Source organism: Hyla sarda, chromosome 13 (genome assembly GCF_029499605.1).
Source record: "Hyla sarda isolate aHylSar1 chromosome 13, aHylSar1.hap1, whole genome shotgun sequence".
Classification (NCBI taxonomy): Eukaryota; Metazoa; Chordata; class Amphibia; order Anura; family Hylidae; genus Hyla; species Hyla sarda.
In genome coordinates this window covers 530,428-548,103 of record NC_079201.1, presented here as the reverse complement: position 1 = coordinate 548,103, position 17,676 = coordinate 530,428, and the positions used below count along the sequence as shown (strand labels likewise).

Below are 17,676 nucleotides of genomic sequence, written 5' to 3'. Positions count from 1 at the left end.
TGTTCCTGTAGGTAGGACACCTCTCGTGTAGGTCTAGTGACTTGTCCCTGTAGATGGAACACCTCTCGTGTAGGTCTAGTGACTTGTTCCTGTAGGTAGGACACCTCTCGTGTAGGTCTAGTGACTTTGTTCCTGTAGGTAAGACTTCTTTCATATATATCTAGTGACTTGCCCCTGCAGATAGGACACCTCTCGTGTAGGTCTAGTGACTTGTCCCTGTAGGTAGGACACCTCTCGTGTAGGTCTAGTGACTTGTCCCTGCAGATAGGACACCTCTCGTGTAGGTCTAGTGACTTGTCCCTGTAGGTAGGACTTCTTTCATGTATATCTAGTGACTTGTCCCTGTAGGTAGGACACCTCTCGTGTAGGTCTAATGACTTGTCCCTGTAGGTAGGACACCTCTCGTGTAGGTCTAGTGACTTGTCCCTGTAGGTAGGACACCTCTCGTGTAGGTCTAATGACTTGTCCCTGTAGGTAGGACACCTCTCGTGTAGGTCTAGTGACTTGTCCCTGTAGGTAGGACTTCTTTCATGTATATCTAGTGACTTGTCCCTGTAGGTAGGACACCTCTCGTGTAGGTCTAGTGACTTGTCCCTGTAGGTAGGACTTCTTTCATGTATATCTAGTGACTTGTCCCTGTAGGTAGGACACCTCTCGTGTAGGTCTAGTGACTTGTCCCTGTAGGTAGGACTTCTTTCATGTATATCTAGTGACTTGTCCCTGTAGGTAGGACACCTCTCGTGTAGGTCTAGTGACTTGTCCCTGTAGGTAGGACACCTCTCGTGTAGGTCTAGTGACTTGTCCCTGCAGATAGGACACCTCTCGTGTAGGTCTAGTGACTTGTCCCTGTAGGTAGGACTTCTTTCATGTATATCTAGTGACTTGTCCCTGTAGGTAGGACACCTCTCGTGTAGGTCTAGTGACTTGTCCCTGTAGGTAGGACTTCTTTCATGTATATCTAGTGACTTGTCCCTGTAGGTAGGACACCTCTCGTGTAGGTCTAGTGACTTGTCCCTGTAGGTAGGACACCTCTCGTGTAGGTCTAGTGACTTGTCCCTGCAGATAGGACACCTCTCGTGTAGGTCTAGTGACTTGTCCCTGTAGGTAGGACACCTCTCGTGTAGGTCTAGTGACTTGTCCCTGTAGGTAGGACTTCTTTCATGTATATCATACATTCTCTGTAGTTATAATGTGTGTATTATTTAGACATAGGACATATTTCGGCTCTATATTACTGCTCCATCTCTCCACAGCTCAGTTCAGTACACCCAGGATCGAGGTTTCACCGTCACTCAACTTCACTGAAGGAAAAAACATGTCGGTGCTGTGTTCTGTTCAGGAGGCTCCGAAGCGTTCAGAAGACATGAAGCTGACACTGCAGAAGGACGGACAGATTATCGACAGCTCCACCACAAATACCTTGTTCTACTCTCGAGTTGCCACAGTGGAGGACATGGGCAACTACACCTGTAAGGTGGAGAGCAGGAAAACCTCCAAGTCCAACAGCGCCAAGATAGTCATAATCGGTGAGTGACAGCCCCATGTACCGCCCATCACGTGGAGCCTGACATGTCATTTCACTATTCTGCTGTTACATCACGTCTTATCCTCCACAGCTGCACTCACTATTCTGCTGTTACATCACGTCTTATCCTCCAGAGCTGCACTCACTATTCTGCTGTTACATCATGTCTTATCCTCCAGAGCTGCACTCACTATTCTGCTGTTACATCATGTCTTATCCTCCAGAGCTGCACTCACTATTCTGCTGTTACATCATGTCTTATCCTCCAGAGCTGCACTCACTATTCTGCTGTTACATCATGTCTTATCCTCCAGAGCTGTACTCACTATTCTGCTGTTACATCATGTCTTATCCTCCACAGCTGCACTCACTATTCTGCTGTTACATCATGTCTTATCCTCCAGAGCTGCACTCACTATTCTGCTGTTACATCATGTCTTATCCTCCAGAGCTGCACTCACTATTCTGCTGTTACATCAGGTCTTATCCTCCAGAGCTGCACTCACTATTCTGCTGTTACATCAGGTCTTATGCTCCACAGCTGCACTCACTATTCTTCACCACCCCCCACCCTCACTATTTCTTCTCCCTCTCTCTGACACATTACATCTCTTTTTCAGAACTATTCCCCAGACCCCATCTGAAGCTGCAGAGGACGAGCAGCAATCAGTTCATCCATGAGGACGAGTCCATGACCCTGAGCTGCTTGGTCGATGGTTTATCGCAGCAAACGGCAAATAATCTGGAGTATAAATTCTTAACAACAAAGAGAAAAATCACAAGGAGAGGAGGAAGGTTTCACATGAACGCGATGGAGTCATTAAGTGGATCCTATGTGTGTCAGGTCACAATAGCCAACATCACAAAACTAAGTGAACCCCTGGACATAAACATCTATGGTGAGTACTTACAGAGACTACACTTAAAGGGCCAGCGTCCAGTCATCTAGGGCAGCAGTTTAGATTATCCTTGGTGGGCTACAGCATTGAAGAGGTTAAAGAAGCACTCCAGGCTGTTAGTTTTATCATCCACATTCCCCATCACTATTCCTACATCGCCATCTGCTTAATTTCAGCACAGCTGCATCCATATGGTTCATTACTGTAACTGGGCCATGTGATCACCAGCCTGGTCCACAAAAAAAGTTAGTCTTGGGTCAGCTGACTTCCTGTAAACTACACGATGACATCATCACCTATCAGATCCCTCCTGCTTACCCTCAGCAAAAACAGCCAAAATCAGTACCAACGTGAGCAACATACGTAAGACTTCATAAACCAGTAGTGTGAATGGAGCCCAAGTTTAATCAGCTCATCTGGGGGATCTCCAGCACCAGCAGCCTTATTAGATGAATAGGTGCACCGTGTGGGATCATAAACATTATATTTTATTAGTTCAGACATTTCCAATGTTTCTTTTCTTTACTTTATTTTTTTACTTTTTAATGGGAAAAGGGAGGCATTTTATATTTTTATTATTTGGGGGGGGGGGAAGCTTTATATATATATATATATATATATATATAAAAAAATTATTTTTATTTTACACTTTTTAAGCCTCATAGGAGACTATTAGACATACAATACTCATATAGAACATAAGCGTTATAACAACAACAGAGAAAGTTGAAATGCAGGGGCAGGGGACGTGTGCAGAGGCAACCATCCGTTATGTGCAAAGGCAACCATCCGTTTCATGTAGAGGTAACCATGCATTTTGTGTAGAGGCACCCATCTGTTTCACATCTTTTTGATGCTTCTTCTGGCCTTATGTGAAATGGATGGTTGCCTGTACACACGTCCCCTGCACCTGCACTTTAACTCTCTTTGTTGTTTTGCTTATGTTTTGTTGCACTCTTTTGGACATCACTTTATTTAGCATTTGAGCACCGCTTGGTCTTTATTGCGGTTTCTGACCATATATGGTCCTGTCCGTTTATGCATTGGAGACTGCAGTGCCTAGTTGCTCTTTTCTTCTATGGTTGGTGACTATTAGGGTAGGTTCACACTAAGGAACTGGAACAGAATTGGAGAGGAATCATTTCAGGAAATCATCAGGAAAATCAATTTTTTTGCCATTTTCACCCTTCCACGGGATTTGTGTGGAATTCACACAAAATTCATTCAGAATCTTCGCAGGAATTCTGCACTCATTTTGTCACTAAAAACAAACACGCAAAGGGTGATAATCCATCAGTCCAGTTCCCCCTAAACAATAACCGGAACATGCAAGTAGCACATAAGTTAAGAAGTGACGAGTTCAGAGTCTTGTCTACAAATGCTCGCAGTTTAGGGAATAAGGGAATAAGTTACTGAGACATGGTTCAATGAGAGAAATGACTGGGATATATCAATACCAGGGTACTCATTGTATATGTGAAAGGTGGCATAAAATCCAACCTAATACAAGTTAGTCAGACCAACATAGAGTCAGTTTGGGTAAGGTTGCAGTTTGGTAATCGTACAGTAACTCGTGTAAGTGTGATATACCGCTTGGCCAAGTAAAGAAATTAGATGATTCACTAGTGGAGGAAATAGTTAAAATGACATTAAAAGAAGATGTTATCATTATGGGAGACTTTAATCTTCCTGATGCCCGGAGAACAGATATTCTAAATTCCCTACTGGGATCATCTCTACAACAAGTAGATGCAGAGCCGACCTTAAGGAGGACATCTTAGATTAAGTATTCATTAATGGAGATTCAGTATCTGTATAACTGTAGAGGAAAGCTTGGGATCTAGTGATCACCAGTCAGTGTGGGGTCTAGTGATCCCCAGTCAGTGTGGGGTATAGTGATCACCAGTCAGTGTGGGATCTAGTGATCACCAGTCAATGTGGGGTCTAGTGATCCCCAGTCAGTGTGGGGTCTAGTGATCACCAGTCAGTGTGGGGTCTAGTGATCACCGGTCAGTGTGGGATCTAGTGATCCCCAGTCAGTGTGGGGTCTAGTGATCACCAGTCAGTGTGGGGTCTAGTGATCCCCAGTCAGTGTGGGGTCTAGTGATCCCCAGTCAGTGTGGGGTCTAGTGATCCCAGTCAGTGTGGAGTCTAGTGATCCGCAGTCAGTGTGGGGTCTAGTGATCCCCAGTCAGTGTGGGGTCTAGTGATCACCAGTCAGTGTGGGATCTAGTGATCACCAGTCAGTGTGGGATCTAGTGATCACCAGTCACTGTGGGATCTAGTGATTACCAGTCAATGTGGGGTCTAGTGATCAGTCAGTGTGGGGTCTAGTGAACACCAGTCAGTGTGGGATCTAGTGATCCCCAGTCAGTGGGGGATCTAGTGATCCCCAGTCAGCGGGGTATCTAGTGATTACAAGTCAGTGTGGGGTCTAGTGATTACCAGTCAGTGTGGGATCTAGTGGTTACCAGTCAGTGAGGGATCTAGTGATTACCAGTCAGTGTGGGGTCTAGTGATTACCAGTCAGTGTGGGGCCTAGTGATCCCCAGTCAGTGTGGGGCCTAGTGATCCCCAGTCAGTGTGGGATCTAGTGATCCCCAGTCAGTGTGGGATCTAGTGATCCCCAGTCAGTGTGGAGTTTAGTGATCACCAGTCAGTGTGGGGTCTAGTGATCCCCAGTCAGTGTGGGGTCTAGTGATCACCAGTCAGTGTGGGATCTAGTGATCTCCAGTCACTGTGGGATCTAGTGATTACCAGTCAATGTGGGGTCTAGTGATCACCAGTCAGTGTGGGGTCTAGTGATCACCAGTCAGTGTGGGGTCTAGTGATCACCAGTCAGTGTGGGGTCTAGTGAACACCAGTCAGTGTGGGATCTAGTGATCCCCAGTCATCGTGGGATCTAGTGATTACAAGTCAGTGTGGGGTCTAGTGATTACAAGTCAGTATGGGGTCTAGTGATCACCAGTCAGTATGGGGTTTAGTGATCACCAGTCAGTGTGGGATCTAGTGGTTACCAGTCAGTGTGGGATCTAGTGATTACCAGTCAGTGTGGGGTCTAGTGATCACCAGTCAGTGTGTGGCCTAGTGATCCCCAGTCAGTGTGGGATCTAGTGATCCCCAGTCAGTGTGGAGTTTAGTGATCGCCAGTCAGTGTGGGGTCTAGTGATCCCCAGTCAGTGTGGGGTTTAGTGATCACCAGTCAGTGTGGGATCTAGTGATCCCCAGTCAGTGTGGGGTCTAGTGATCACCAGTCAGTGTGGGATCTAGTGGTTACCAGTCAGTGTGGGATCTAGTGATCACCAGTCAGTGTGGGGTCTAGTGATCACCAGTCAGTGTGTGGCCTAGTGATCCCCAGTCAGTGTGGGATCTAGTGATCCCCAGTCAGTGTGGAGTTTAGTGATCGCCAGTCAGTGTGGGGTCTAGTGATCCCCAGTCAGTGTGGGGTCTAGTGATTACCAGTCAGTGTGGGGTCTAGTGATCACCAGTCAGTGTGGGGTCTAGTGATCACCAGTCAGTGTGGGGTCTAGTGATCCCCAGTCAGTGTGGGGTCTAGTGATTACCAGTCAGTGTGGGATCTAGTGGTTACCAGTCAGTGTGGGGTCTAGTGATTACCAGTGTGGGGTCTAGTGATCCCCAGTCAGTGCGGGATCTAGTGATCATCAGTCAGTGTGGGATCTAGTGAGCACCAGTCAGTGTGGTTTATTATAAGAACAGTGAAGCAGTCCCACCACATAAAAACTAAAGGTTTAGATTTTAGGAAAACAGATTTTTCAAAAATGAGATTGTGGTAAATAAGTCCGATCAGACTGGGCCGGATTACATGGAGTCCAAAGTAGCATTATTGAAGGCAACTGATAATTGTGTTAGGCTTCTCAGTAAAAGCCCCCTGAGAGAGACCCCCTGTGGTACTCTACAGATGGGGCCAAAATCATAAAAAAGACTATAAACTAAAAGCTGCTTTCAGTATTTGTAGAAAAACCCAGATCAAAGAAGATAGAGAAGTTATAAAGCAGAAGAGAAACGAGATCAGTCAGTGAGAAGAGAGAATGAGACATTCTACAGATATATAAATAAAAAAAGGAAATTACAACAAGGAATAAATACATTAAAGGGGTACTCCGGTGCTTAGACATCTTATCCCCTATCCAAAGGATAGGGATAAGATGCCTGATCGCGGGGGTCCAGCCGCTGGGGACCCCCGTGATCTTCCACGCCGCACCCCGTTAAAATCAGTTCCCGCTCCAGGTCTGATTACTGTCGATCAAGGGGCCGGAGCGTTGTGACGTCACGGCTCCGCCCTCGTGTGATGTCACGCCCCGCCCCTTCAATGCAAGCCTATGGGAGGGGGCGTGATGGCCGTCACGCCCCCTCCCATAGACTTGCATTGAGGGGCGTGGCATGGCGTCCCACAGGGGCCGAGACGTGACGTCACGCTCTTTCGCTCACGTGGTTGGGATCCCAAGCCTCCAGCGTTGCCGGAAGCCGTTGAGGTGGGTGCTGCAGCCGAGATCCCGGGGGTCCCCAGCAGTGGGACCTCCGTGATCTGACATCTTATCCCCTATCCTTTGGATAGGGGATAAGATGTCTAGGGGCAGAGTACCCCTTTAACAACAAAGAAAGGAAGGTATGTAAAAGAGGATGAAGGGTGAGCTGACGGCCTGAAGGATGACTTCTCTAGAGTTTTTACAGAAGAAAATGAAGGAGAGGGACCTCAGTTAGGGATGCATGTGTCTTTACAGAGGAAGAGGTTCTGAGTCTGCTGTCTAAATAAAGACAAATAAGTCACAGGGGCCTGATACACCCAAAATTATTACAAGAGCTCAGCGGTGTACTAGCAAAACCGCTAACAGATTTATTTAGCCAATCAATGGTAACAAGAAAGGTAGTAGAGAGGAATCAGGCAACTATAGGCCAGTAAGTCTGACATTAATAGTGGGGAAATTAATGGAAACTTTACTAAAGGATAGGATTGCAAGATGAAAGACAACACAGATTTACTTCAGGGAGATCATGTGACTAATCATACTGATTATTTTGATTGGGGGACCAGCGTTCTAGATGGCGGAGGGCCAGAAGACATCACCTATCTAGATGTTAGTAACTGACACTGTCCACATAAAAGACTAATCAATAAACTGCAGTCTATGAGATTGGATCCCACATTGTAGAATGGATCAGGCAGTAGCTCAGTGACGGACAACAGAGGGTTGTAGTCAGTGCGGAATATTCAGAGCAAGGTCTTGTTAACAGTGAGGACCTCAGGGATCTGGTCCTCAGGGATCTGGATCTCATGGATCTGGACCCCAGGGATCTGGTCCTCATGGATCTGCACATCAGGGTTCTTGTCCTCAGGGTTCGGGACCTTAGGGATCTGGTCCTCAGGAATCTGGACCTCAGGGCTCTGGTCCTCAGGAATCAGGAACTTAGGGATCTGGACCTCAGGGACCTGGTCCATCAGTAGTGTGAATAGATAGATAGAGATAGGAATAAGGCTATCCTCCATATAAGATAGAAATAGACATAAGGCTATCCTTCATATAAGAGAGATAGGTATAAGGTTATCCTTCATATAAGATAAAGATAGGTATAAGGCTCCTTCATATAAGATAAAGATAGACATAAGGCTATCCTTCATATAAGATAGAGATACGCATAAGGCTATCCTTCATATAAGATAGGGATAGGCATAAGGCTATCCTTCATATAAGATAGAGATAGGTATAAGGCTCCTTCATATAAGATAGAGATAAGCATAAGACTATCCTTCATATAAGATAGGGATAGGCATAAGGCTATCCTTCATATAAGATAGAGATAGGTATAAGGATATCCTCCATATAAGATAGAAATAGACATAAGGCTATCCTTCATATAATATAGAGATAGGTATAAGGTTATCCTTCATATAAGATAAAGATAGACATAAGGCTATCCTTCATATAAGATAGAGATAGGCATAAGGCTATCCTTCATATAAGATAGGGATAGGCATAAGGCTATCCTTCATATAAGATAGAGATAGGTATAAGGCTCCTTCATATAAGATAGAGATAAGCATAAGACTATCCTTCATATAAGATAGGGATAGGCATAAGGTTATCCTTCATATAAGATAGAGATAGGTATAAGGCTATCCTTCATATAAGATAGGGATAAGCATAAGACTATCCTTCATATAAGATAGAGATAGACATAAGGCTATCCTTCATATAAGATAGGGATAGGCATAAGGCTATCCTCCATATAAGATAGAAATAAACATAAGGCTATCCTTCATATAAGATAGAGATAGGTATAAGGCTATTCTTCATATAAGATAGAGAAAGGTATAAGATTATCCTTCATATAAGATAAAGATAGGTATAAGGCTATCCTTCATATAAGATAGGGATAGGTATAAGGATCCTTCATATAAGATAGGGATAGGTATAAGGTTATCCTTCATATAAGATAGAGATAGGCATAAGGCTATCCTTCATATAAGATAGAGATAGGCATAAGGCTATCCTTCATATAAGATAGAGATAGGCATAAGGCTATCCTTCATATAAGATAGAGATAGGTATAAGGCTATCCTTCATATAAGATAGAGATAGGTATACGGCTATCCTTCATATAAGATAGGGATAGGTATACGGCTATCCTTCATATAAGATAGAGATAGGTATAAGGCTATCCTTCATATAAGATAGAGATAGGCATAAGGCTATCCTTCATATAAGATAGAGATAGGCATAAGGCTACCCTTCATGTAGCCTTATACCTGAAGGGTAGGATAGTATATATACATTGTATAGTGTAGGATGGTATATACATTGTATAGTGTAGGATGGTATATACATTGTATAGTGTAGGATGGTATATACATTGTATAGTGTAGGATGGTATATACATTGTATAGTGTAGGATAGTATATACATTGTATAGTGTAGGATGGTATATACATTGTATAGTGTAGGATGGTATATACATCGTATAGTGTAGGATGGTATATACATCGTATGGTGTAGGATGGTATATACATTGTATGGTGTAGGATGGTATATAAATCGTATAGTGTAGGATGGTATATACATCGTATAGTGTAGGATGGTATATACATTGTATAGTGTAGGATGGTATATACATTGTATAGTGTAGGATGGTATATACATTGTATAGTGTAGGATGGTATATACATTGTATAGTGTAGGATGGTATATACATTGTATAGTGTAGGATGGTATATACATTGTATAGTGTAGGATGGTATATACATTGTATAGTGTAGGATGGTATATACATTGTATAGTGTAGGATGGTATATACATTGTATAGTGTAGGATGGTATATACATTGTATAGTGTAGGATGGTATATACATTGTATAGTGTAGGATGGTATATACATTGTATAGTGTAGGATGGTATATACATTGTATAGTGTAGGATGGTATATACATTGTATAGTGTAGGATGGTATATACATCGTATAGTGTAGGATGGTATATACATTGTATAGTGTAGGATGGTATATACATTGTATAGTGTAGGATGGTATATACATCGTATAGTGTAGGATGGTATATACATCGTATAGTGTAGGATGGTATATACATCGTATAGTGTAGGATGGTATATACATTGTATAGTGTAGGATGGTATATACATCGTATAGTGTAGGATGGTATATACATCGTATAGTGTAGGATGGTATATACATTGTATAGTGTAGGATGGTATATACATCGTATAGTGTAGGATGGTATATACATCGTATAGTGTAGGATGGTATATACATCGTATAGTGTAGGATGGTATATACATCGTATAGTGTAGGATGGTATATACATTGTATAGTGTAGGATGGTATATACATTGTATAGTGTAGGATGGTATATACATTGTATAGTGTAGGATGGTATATACATTGTATAGTGTAGGATGGTATATACATTGTATAGTGTAGGATGGTATATACATCGTATAGTGTAGGATAGTATATACATTATTGATAACACCCCTGGTGGTCTAGGGTACTATGTGACTATAATATTATTTTTTCCCTTAACCCTTTAATATCAGCTCCAGTGAAGAGCCCAGTGCTGACGCACATCATGAGGAGTAACAAGACGGTGATCCTCGGAGACACCCTGGAACTGACGTGCAGGATCCAGTCGGGGACTCCGCCCATAACGTATTCCCTGCTCCGGGGGAACCATACCCTGATGCAAAAGACAATACACGGGGACAAGGAAGCTCGATTTCTAGTGAATTCCTCCAAGTCACATGACCTGGGGCAGTACAGGTGCCAAGCGACCAACCGAAATACCAAGATGAGCGGAAAGTACAGCAACATTGTGAACGTCACCATCATCGGTAAGTCTCGGGGGTCCAACCATTGTGTGCATGCACGGGGAACCATGTGGTGGAAAACAAAATGGCGTCAGAAAGAGCCAATTAGGGATGTGCCCGGAGCCGGTGCCACCATCTTTCTTTCTCATCTCTTGCAGTCCCCATCAGTCGTGTAAACCTGACAATCATCCCAGACAAGGGTGAGGTGGAGGAGGGGGCAGAATTGTCCTTGATTTGTCAGGTAGAGGATGGAACACTGCCAATCAACTACCTGTTCTACAGAAAGAAGGGAGAAAAGATGACTCTGATGAACAGCACCCGCGCCAAGACACTGAGCGCCCAATACCAAGTGGGCAAATTCAGCAAAGAAGACGATGGCACCTATTACTGCATGGCCGACAATGGGGCGAACAAGGAAGTCACCAGCAACTATAGAGACGCCAGAGGTCAGAAATCTGCAGATACACAGGGCACAGCTATGGGGAACAGACCACCATCAGCTCCTATCCTCCAGAGCTGCACTCACTATTCTGCTGTTACATCATGTCTTATCCTCCAGAGCTGCACTCACTATTCTGCTGTTACATCATGTCTTATCCTCCAGAGCTGCACTCACTATTCTGCTGTTACATCATGTCTTATCCTCCAGAGCTGCACTCACTATTCTGCTGTTACATCAGGTCTTATCCTCCAGTGCTGCACTCACTATTCTGCTGTTACATCAGGTCTTATCCTCCAGTGCTGCACTCACTATTCTGCTGTTACATCATGTCTTATCCTCCAGAGCTGCACTCACTATTCTGCTGTAACACCATGTCTTATCCTCCAGAGCTGCACTCACTATTCTGCTGTTACATCATGTCTTATCCTCCAGTGCTGCACTCACTATTCTGCTGTTACATCATGTCTTATCCTCCAGAACTGCACTCACTATTCTGCTGTTACATCATGTCTTATCCTCCAGAGTGGCACTCACTATTCTGCTGTTACATCAGGTCTTATCCTCCAGAGCTGCACTCACTATTCTGCTGTTACATCATGTCTTATCCTCCAGAGCAGCACTCACTATTCTGCTGTTACCTCATGTCTTATCCTCCAGAGCTGAACTCACTATTCTGCTGTTACATCAGCTCCTATCCTCCAGAGCTGCACTGACTATTCTGCTGTTACATCAGGTCCTATCCTCCAGAGCTGCACTCACTATTCTGCTGTTACATCATGTCTTATCCTCCAGAGCTGCACTCACTATTCTGCTGTTTCATCACTTATCCTCCTCTACTCACAACTAGAGCTGAAGCTACCATTTTGTAGGTTTCTGGGGTTGTCTGATTAGACACATGAGCCTTGATGAGCCCTGCTGGTTCAGTGTCTGCAGTGGTGTAATGTTCTTTACATTAGACTAGGAAATACAGTAATACAGCCCAGTGCAATGCATTATGGAGTTTGGCCGGCCTGGGTGTCTTACTTACTATTGTTTTACTGTTGTCAGCTGTCCTCGCCACTTGGAAGAAGGTGGTTATCGGTGTGTTTGTCTCCGTCATCATCCTCGCCGCCATTACTATCTGCGCATACCTGCAAATGGACAAGAAGAAAAAGGGTAAAGACAGTAACTGGCATCAGTTTAATAGTCATAGGGGTGGGGCATACATTTATCCTTGGCATCTTTCCTCATCTAATTTGCATATGTGTTAAATGTTGTAATGTAAAGTATCACAAGCGAAGATGTGATTGGCTCCTGTGGATGCTGCCATCTTAGAAGGCAATAATGGTAAGATCCCTGGTGGTCTAGGCTATTTACAATCTACAGTAATATCTGTACAGCTGGGCAGAGAAAAGAAAGTCTTATGGTTTATATTTATAAAATAACAAACGGCAAAATGAATAAACAGAAAAGAAACGAAAATCCAATCAGTATTTGGTGACCGCCCTTGGTACTCACACACAGTGCTTGAAGGGACTCGTCAGGGAGGTAGGTCCCGACATCTTGGAGAACTAAGCTCCGATCTTCTGTAGATGTAGAGAACTAAGCTCAGATCTTCTGTAGATATAGAGAACTAAGCCCAGATCTTCTGTAGATGTAGAGAACTAAGCTCAGATCTTCTGTAGATGTAGAGAACTAAGCTCAGATCTTCTGTAGATGTAGAGAACTAAGCTCAGATCTTCTGTAGATGTAGAGAACTAAGCTCAGATCTTCTGTAGATGTAGAGAACTAAGCTCAGATCTTCTGTAGATGTAGAGAACTAAGCTCAGATCTTCTGTGGATGTAGAGAACTAAGCTCAGATCTTCTGTAGATGTAGAGAACTAAGCTCAGATCTTCTGTAGATGTAGAGAACTAAGCTCAGATCTTCTGTAGATGTAGAGAACTAAGCTCAGATCTTCTGTAGATGTAGAGAACTAAGCTCAGATCTTCTGTAGATGTAGAGAACTAAGTTCAGATCTTCTGTAGATGTAGAGAACTAAGCCCAGATCTTCTGTAGATGTAGAGAACTAAGCTCAGATCTTCTGTAGATGTAGAGAACTAAGCTCAGATCTTCTGTAGATGTAGAGAACTAAGCTCAGATCTTCTGTAGATGAAGAGAACTAATCTCAGATCTTCTGTAGATGTAGAGAACTAAGCTCAGATCTTCTGTAGATGTAGAGAACTAAGCTCAGATCTTCTGTAGATGTAGAGAACTAAGTTCAGATCTTCTGTAGATGTAGAGAACTAAGCTCAGATCTTCTGTAGATATAGAGAACTAAGCTCAGATCTTCTGTAGATATAGAGAACTAAGCTCAGATCTTCTGTAGATGTAGAGAACTAAGCTCAGATCTTCTGTAGATATAGAGAACTAAGCTCAGATCTTCTGTAGATATAGAGAACTAAGCCCAGATCTTCTGTAGATTTAGAGAACTAAGTTCAGATCTTCTGTAGATATAGAGAACTAATCTCAGATCTTCTGTAGATTTAGAGAACTAAGCTCAGATCTTCTGTAGATGTAGAGAACTAAGCCCAGATCTTCTGTAGATGTAGAGAACTAAGCTCAGATCTTCTGTAGATGTAGAGAACTAAGCCCAGATCTTCTGAAGATGAAGAGAACTAAGCTCAGATCTTCTGTGGATGTAGAGAACTAAGCTCAGATCTTCTGTAGATGTAGAGAACTAAGCCCAGATCTTCTGTAGATGTAGAGAACTAAGCTCAGATCTTCTGTAGATGAAGAGAACTAAGCTCAGATCTTCTGTGGATGTAGAGAACTAAGCTCAGATCTTCTGTAGATGTAGAGAACTAAGCTCAGATCTTCTGTAGATGTAGAGAACTAAGCTCAGATCTTCTGTAGATGTAGAGAACTAAGCTCAGATCTTCTGTAGATGTAGAGAACTAAGCTCAGATCTTCTGTAGATGTAGGAGAACTAAGCCAAGATCTTCTGTAGATGTAGAGAACTAAGCTCAGATCTTCTGTAGATGTAGAGAACTAAGCTCAGATCTTCTGTAGATGTAGAGAACTAAGCTCAGATCTTCTGTAGATATAGAGAACTAAGCTCAGATCTTCTGTAGATGTAGAGAACTAAGCCCAGATCTTCTGTGGATGTAGGAGAACTAAGCTCAGATCTTCTGTAGATGTAGAGAACTAATCTCAGATCTTCTGTAGATGTAAAGAACTAAGTTCAGATCTTCTGTAGATGTAGAGAACTAAGCCCAGATCTTCTGTGCATGTAGAGAACTAAGCTCAGATCTTCTGTAGATGTAGAGAACTAAGCTCAGATCTTCTGTAGATGTAGAGAACTAAGCTCAGATCTTCTGTAGATGTAGAGAACTAAGCTCAGCTCTTCTGTAGATGTAGAGAACTAAGCCCAGATCTTCTGTAGATGTAGAGAACTAAGCTCAGATCTTCTGTAGATGAAGAGAACTAAGCTCAGATCTTCTGTAGATGTAGAGAACTAAGCTCAGATCTTCTGAAGATGAAGAGAACTAAGCTCAGATCTTCTGTAGATGAAGAGAACTAAGCTCAGATCTTCTGTAGATGTAGAGAACTAAGCTCAGATCTTCTGTAGATGTAGAGAACTAAGCTCAGATCTTCTGTAGATGTAGAGAACTAAGCTCAGATCTTCTGTAGATGTAGAGAACTAAGCTCAGATCTTCTGTAGATGTAGAGAACTAAGCTCAGATCTTCTGTAGATGTAGAGAACTAAGCTCAGATCTTCTGTAGATGTAGGAGAACTAAGCCAAGATCTTCTGTAGATGTAGAGAACTAAGCTCAGATCTTCTGTAGATGTAGAGAACTAAGCTCAGATCTTCTGTAGATGTAGAGAACTAAGCTCAGATCTTCTGTAGATGTAGAGAACTAAGCTCAGATCTTCTGTAGATGTAGAGAACTAAGCTCAGATCTTCTGTAGATATAGAGAACTAAGCTCAGATCTTCTGTAGATGTAGAGAACTAAGCCCAGATCTTCTGTGGATGTAGGAGAACTAAGCTCAGATCTTCTGTAGATGTAGAGAACTAATCTCAGATCTTCTGTAGATGTAAAGAACTAAGTTCAGATCTTCTGTAGATGTAGAGAACTAAGCCCAGATCTTCTGTGCATGTAGAGAACTAAGCTCAGATCTTCTGTAGATGTAGAGAACTAAGCTCAGATCTTCTGTAGATGTAGAGAACTAAGCTCAGATCTTCTGTAGATGTAGAGAACTAAGCTCAGATCTTCTGTAGATGTAGAGAACTAAGCTCAGATCTTCTGTAGATGAAGAGAACTAAGCTCAGATCTTCTGTAGATGAAGAGAACTAAGCTCAGATCTTCTGTAGATGTAGAGAACTAAGCTCAGATCTTCTGTAGATGTAGAGAACTAAGCTCAGATCTTCTGTAGATGTAGAGAACTAAGCTCAGATCTTCTGTAGATGAAGAGAACTAAGCTCAGATCTTCTGTAGATATAGAGAACTAAGCTCAGATCTTCTGTAGATGTAGAGAACTAAGCTCAGATCTTCTGTAGATGTAGAGAACTAAGCTCAGATCTTCTGTAGATGTAGAGAACTAAGCTCAGATCTTCTGTGGATGTAGAGAACTAAGCTCAGATCTTCTGTAGATGTAGAGAACTAAGCTCAGATCTTCTGTAGATGAAGAGAACTAAGCTCAGATCTTCTGTAGATGTAGAGAACTAAGCTCAGATCTTCTGTAGATGTAGAGAACTAAGCTCAGATCTTCTGTAGATGTAGAGAACTAAGCTCAGATCTTCTGTAGATGTAGAGAACTAAGCTCAGATCTTCTGTAGATGTAGAGAACTAAGCTCAGATCTTCTGTAGATGTAGAGAACTAAGCTCAGATCTTCTGTAGATGTAGAGAACTAAGCTCAGATCTTCTGTAGATGTAGAGAACTAAGCTCAGATCTTCTGTAGATGTAGAGAACTAAGCTCAGATCTTCTGTAGATGTAGAGAACTAAGCCCAGATCTTCTGTAGATGTAGAACTAAGCTCAGATCTTCTGTAGATGTAGAGAACTAAGCTCAGATCTTCTGTAGATGTAGAGAACTAAGCTCAGATCTTCTGTGGATGTAGAGAACTAAGCTCAGATCTTCTGTGGATGTAGAGAACTAAGCTCAGATCTTCTGTAGATGTAGAGAACTAAGCTCAGATCTTCTGTGGATGTAGAGAACTAAGCTCAGATCTTCTGTAGATGTAGAGAACTAAGCCCAGATCTTCTGTAGATGTAGAGAACTAAGCTCAGATCTTCTGTAGATGTAGAGAACTAAGCTCAGATCTTCTGTAGATGTAGAGAACTAAGTTCAGATCTTCTGTAGATGTAGAGAACTAAGCTCAGATCTTCTGTAGATGTAGAGAACTAAGCTCAGATCTTCTGTAGATGTAGAGAACTAAGCTCAGATCTTCTGTAGATGTAGAGAACTAAGCTCAGATCTTCTGTAGATGTAGAGAACTAAGCTCAGATCTTCTGTGGAGAACCCTGATCTTCTGTATTTAGCCGCTAAGATCCTTCTGGACACTTCTGACACTATGGAACTCTCTCCACATGATGTAGTGATAGAGGATTCTTTACTGTAAGAGCAGTGACACTATGGAACTCTCTCCACATGATGTAGTGATAGAGGATTCTTTACTGTAAGAGCAGTGACACTATGGAACTCTCTCCACATGACGTAGTGATAGAGGATTCTTTACTGTAAGAGCAGTGACACTATGGAACTCTCTCCACATGATGTAGTGATAGAGGATTCTTTACTGTAAGAGCAGTGACACTATGGAACTCTCTCCACATGACGTAGTGATAGAGGATTCTTTACTGTAAGAGCAGTGACACTATGGAACTCTCCCCACATGACGTAGTGATAGAGGATTCTTTACTGTAAGAGCAGTGACACTATGGAACTCGCTCTACATGATGTAGTGATGGCTCATCAAACAAGTTCAGGAGGGGGCTGGATGTTTTTCTTAAACAATATCCCATTACCGGTGATGGGTTGTAGATTTATGAGCATAGAACATTGATCCAGGGATTTATTCTGACAAAATATTTGGATTACACAGTAGGGACATATTAGGCATCGGGGATAAACCTGATGACCTCTGAACCTTCGTATTACCCAGAAGAATCGCTCAAATCCTCATTTCATTTAGATTTTGCGTCTGTTGATTCACTTCGCATTTTGTTATTTTAATAAAAATAAACTCTTTACACCTTCTCACTTCCCAGCACGGTGAATTAACTTAATGGTAACTTCCCTGGTGGTCTAGGGCAATATATAAGGTAATAATAACATCCCTAGTGGTCTAAGGCAGTATGTAAGTTAATATTAACATCAATGGTGGTCTAAGGCAGTATGTAAGTTAATATTAACATCAATGGTGGTCTAGGGCAATATATAAGTTAGTAATAACATCCCTGGTAGTCTAGGGCAGTATATAAGGTAATAACAACATCCCTGGTGGTCTAGGA

General features: G+C 42.5%; 1 protein-coding gene across 12 annotated transcripts in view; it reads left to right on the top strand.

Annotated features, from left to right (window-relative positions):
• The window catches only part of LOC130297385 (platelet endothelial cell adhesion molecule-like), a 385,117-nt gene that overhangs the window by 268,503 nt on the left and 98,938 nt on the right, over window positions 1-17,676 (top strand). For all 12 annotated transcript variants that reach the window (XR_008849504.1, XR_008849503.1, XM_056549812.1 and 9 more), the window contains 5 exons: window positions 1,254-1,526; window positions 2,146-2,424; window positions 10,490-10,783; window positions 10,918-11,205; window positions 12,249-12,356. Coding sequence is in view for 10 of the 12 variants with exons in the window: in XM_056549812.1 (XP_056405787.1) it covers window positions 1,254-1,526; window positions 2,146-2,424; window positions 10,490-10,783; window positions 10,918-11,205; window positions 12,249-12,356 (1,242 nt within the window). In the remaining 2 variants the exon portion in view is untranslated. The remainder of the gene's footprint in view (window positions 1-1,253; window positions 1,527-2,145; window positions 2,425-10,489; window positions 10,784-10,917; window positions 11,206-12,248; window positions 12,357-17,676) is intronic.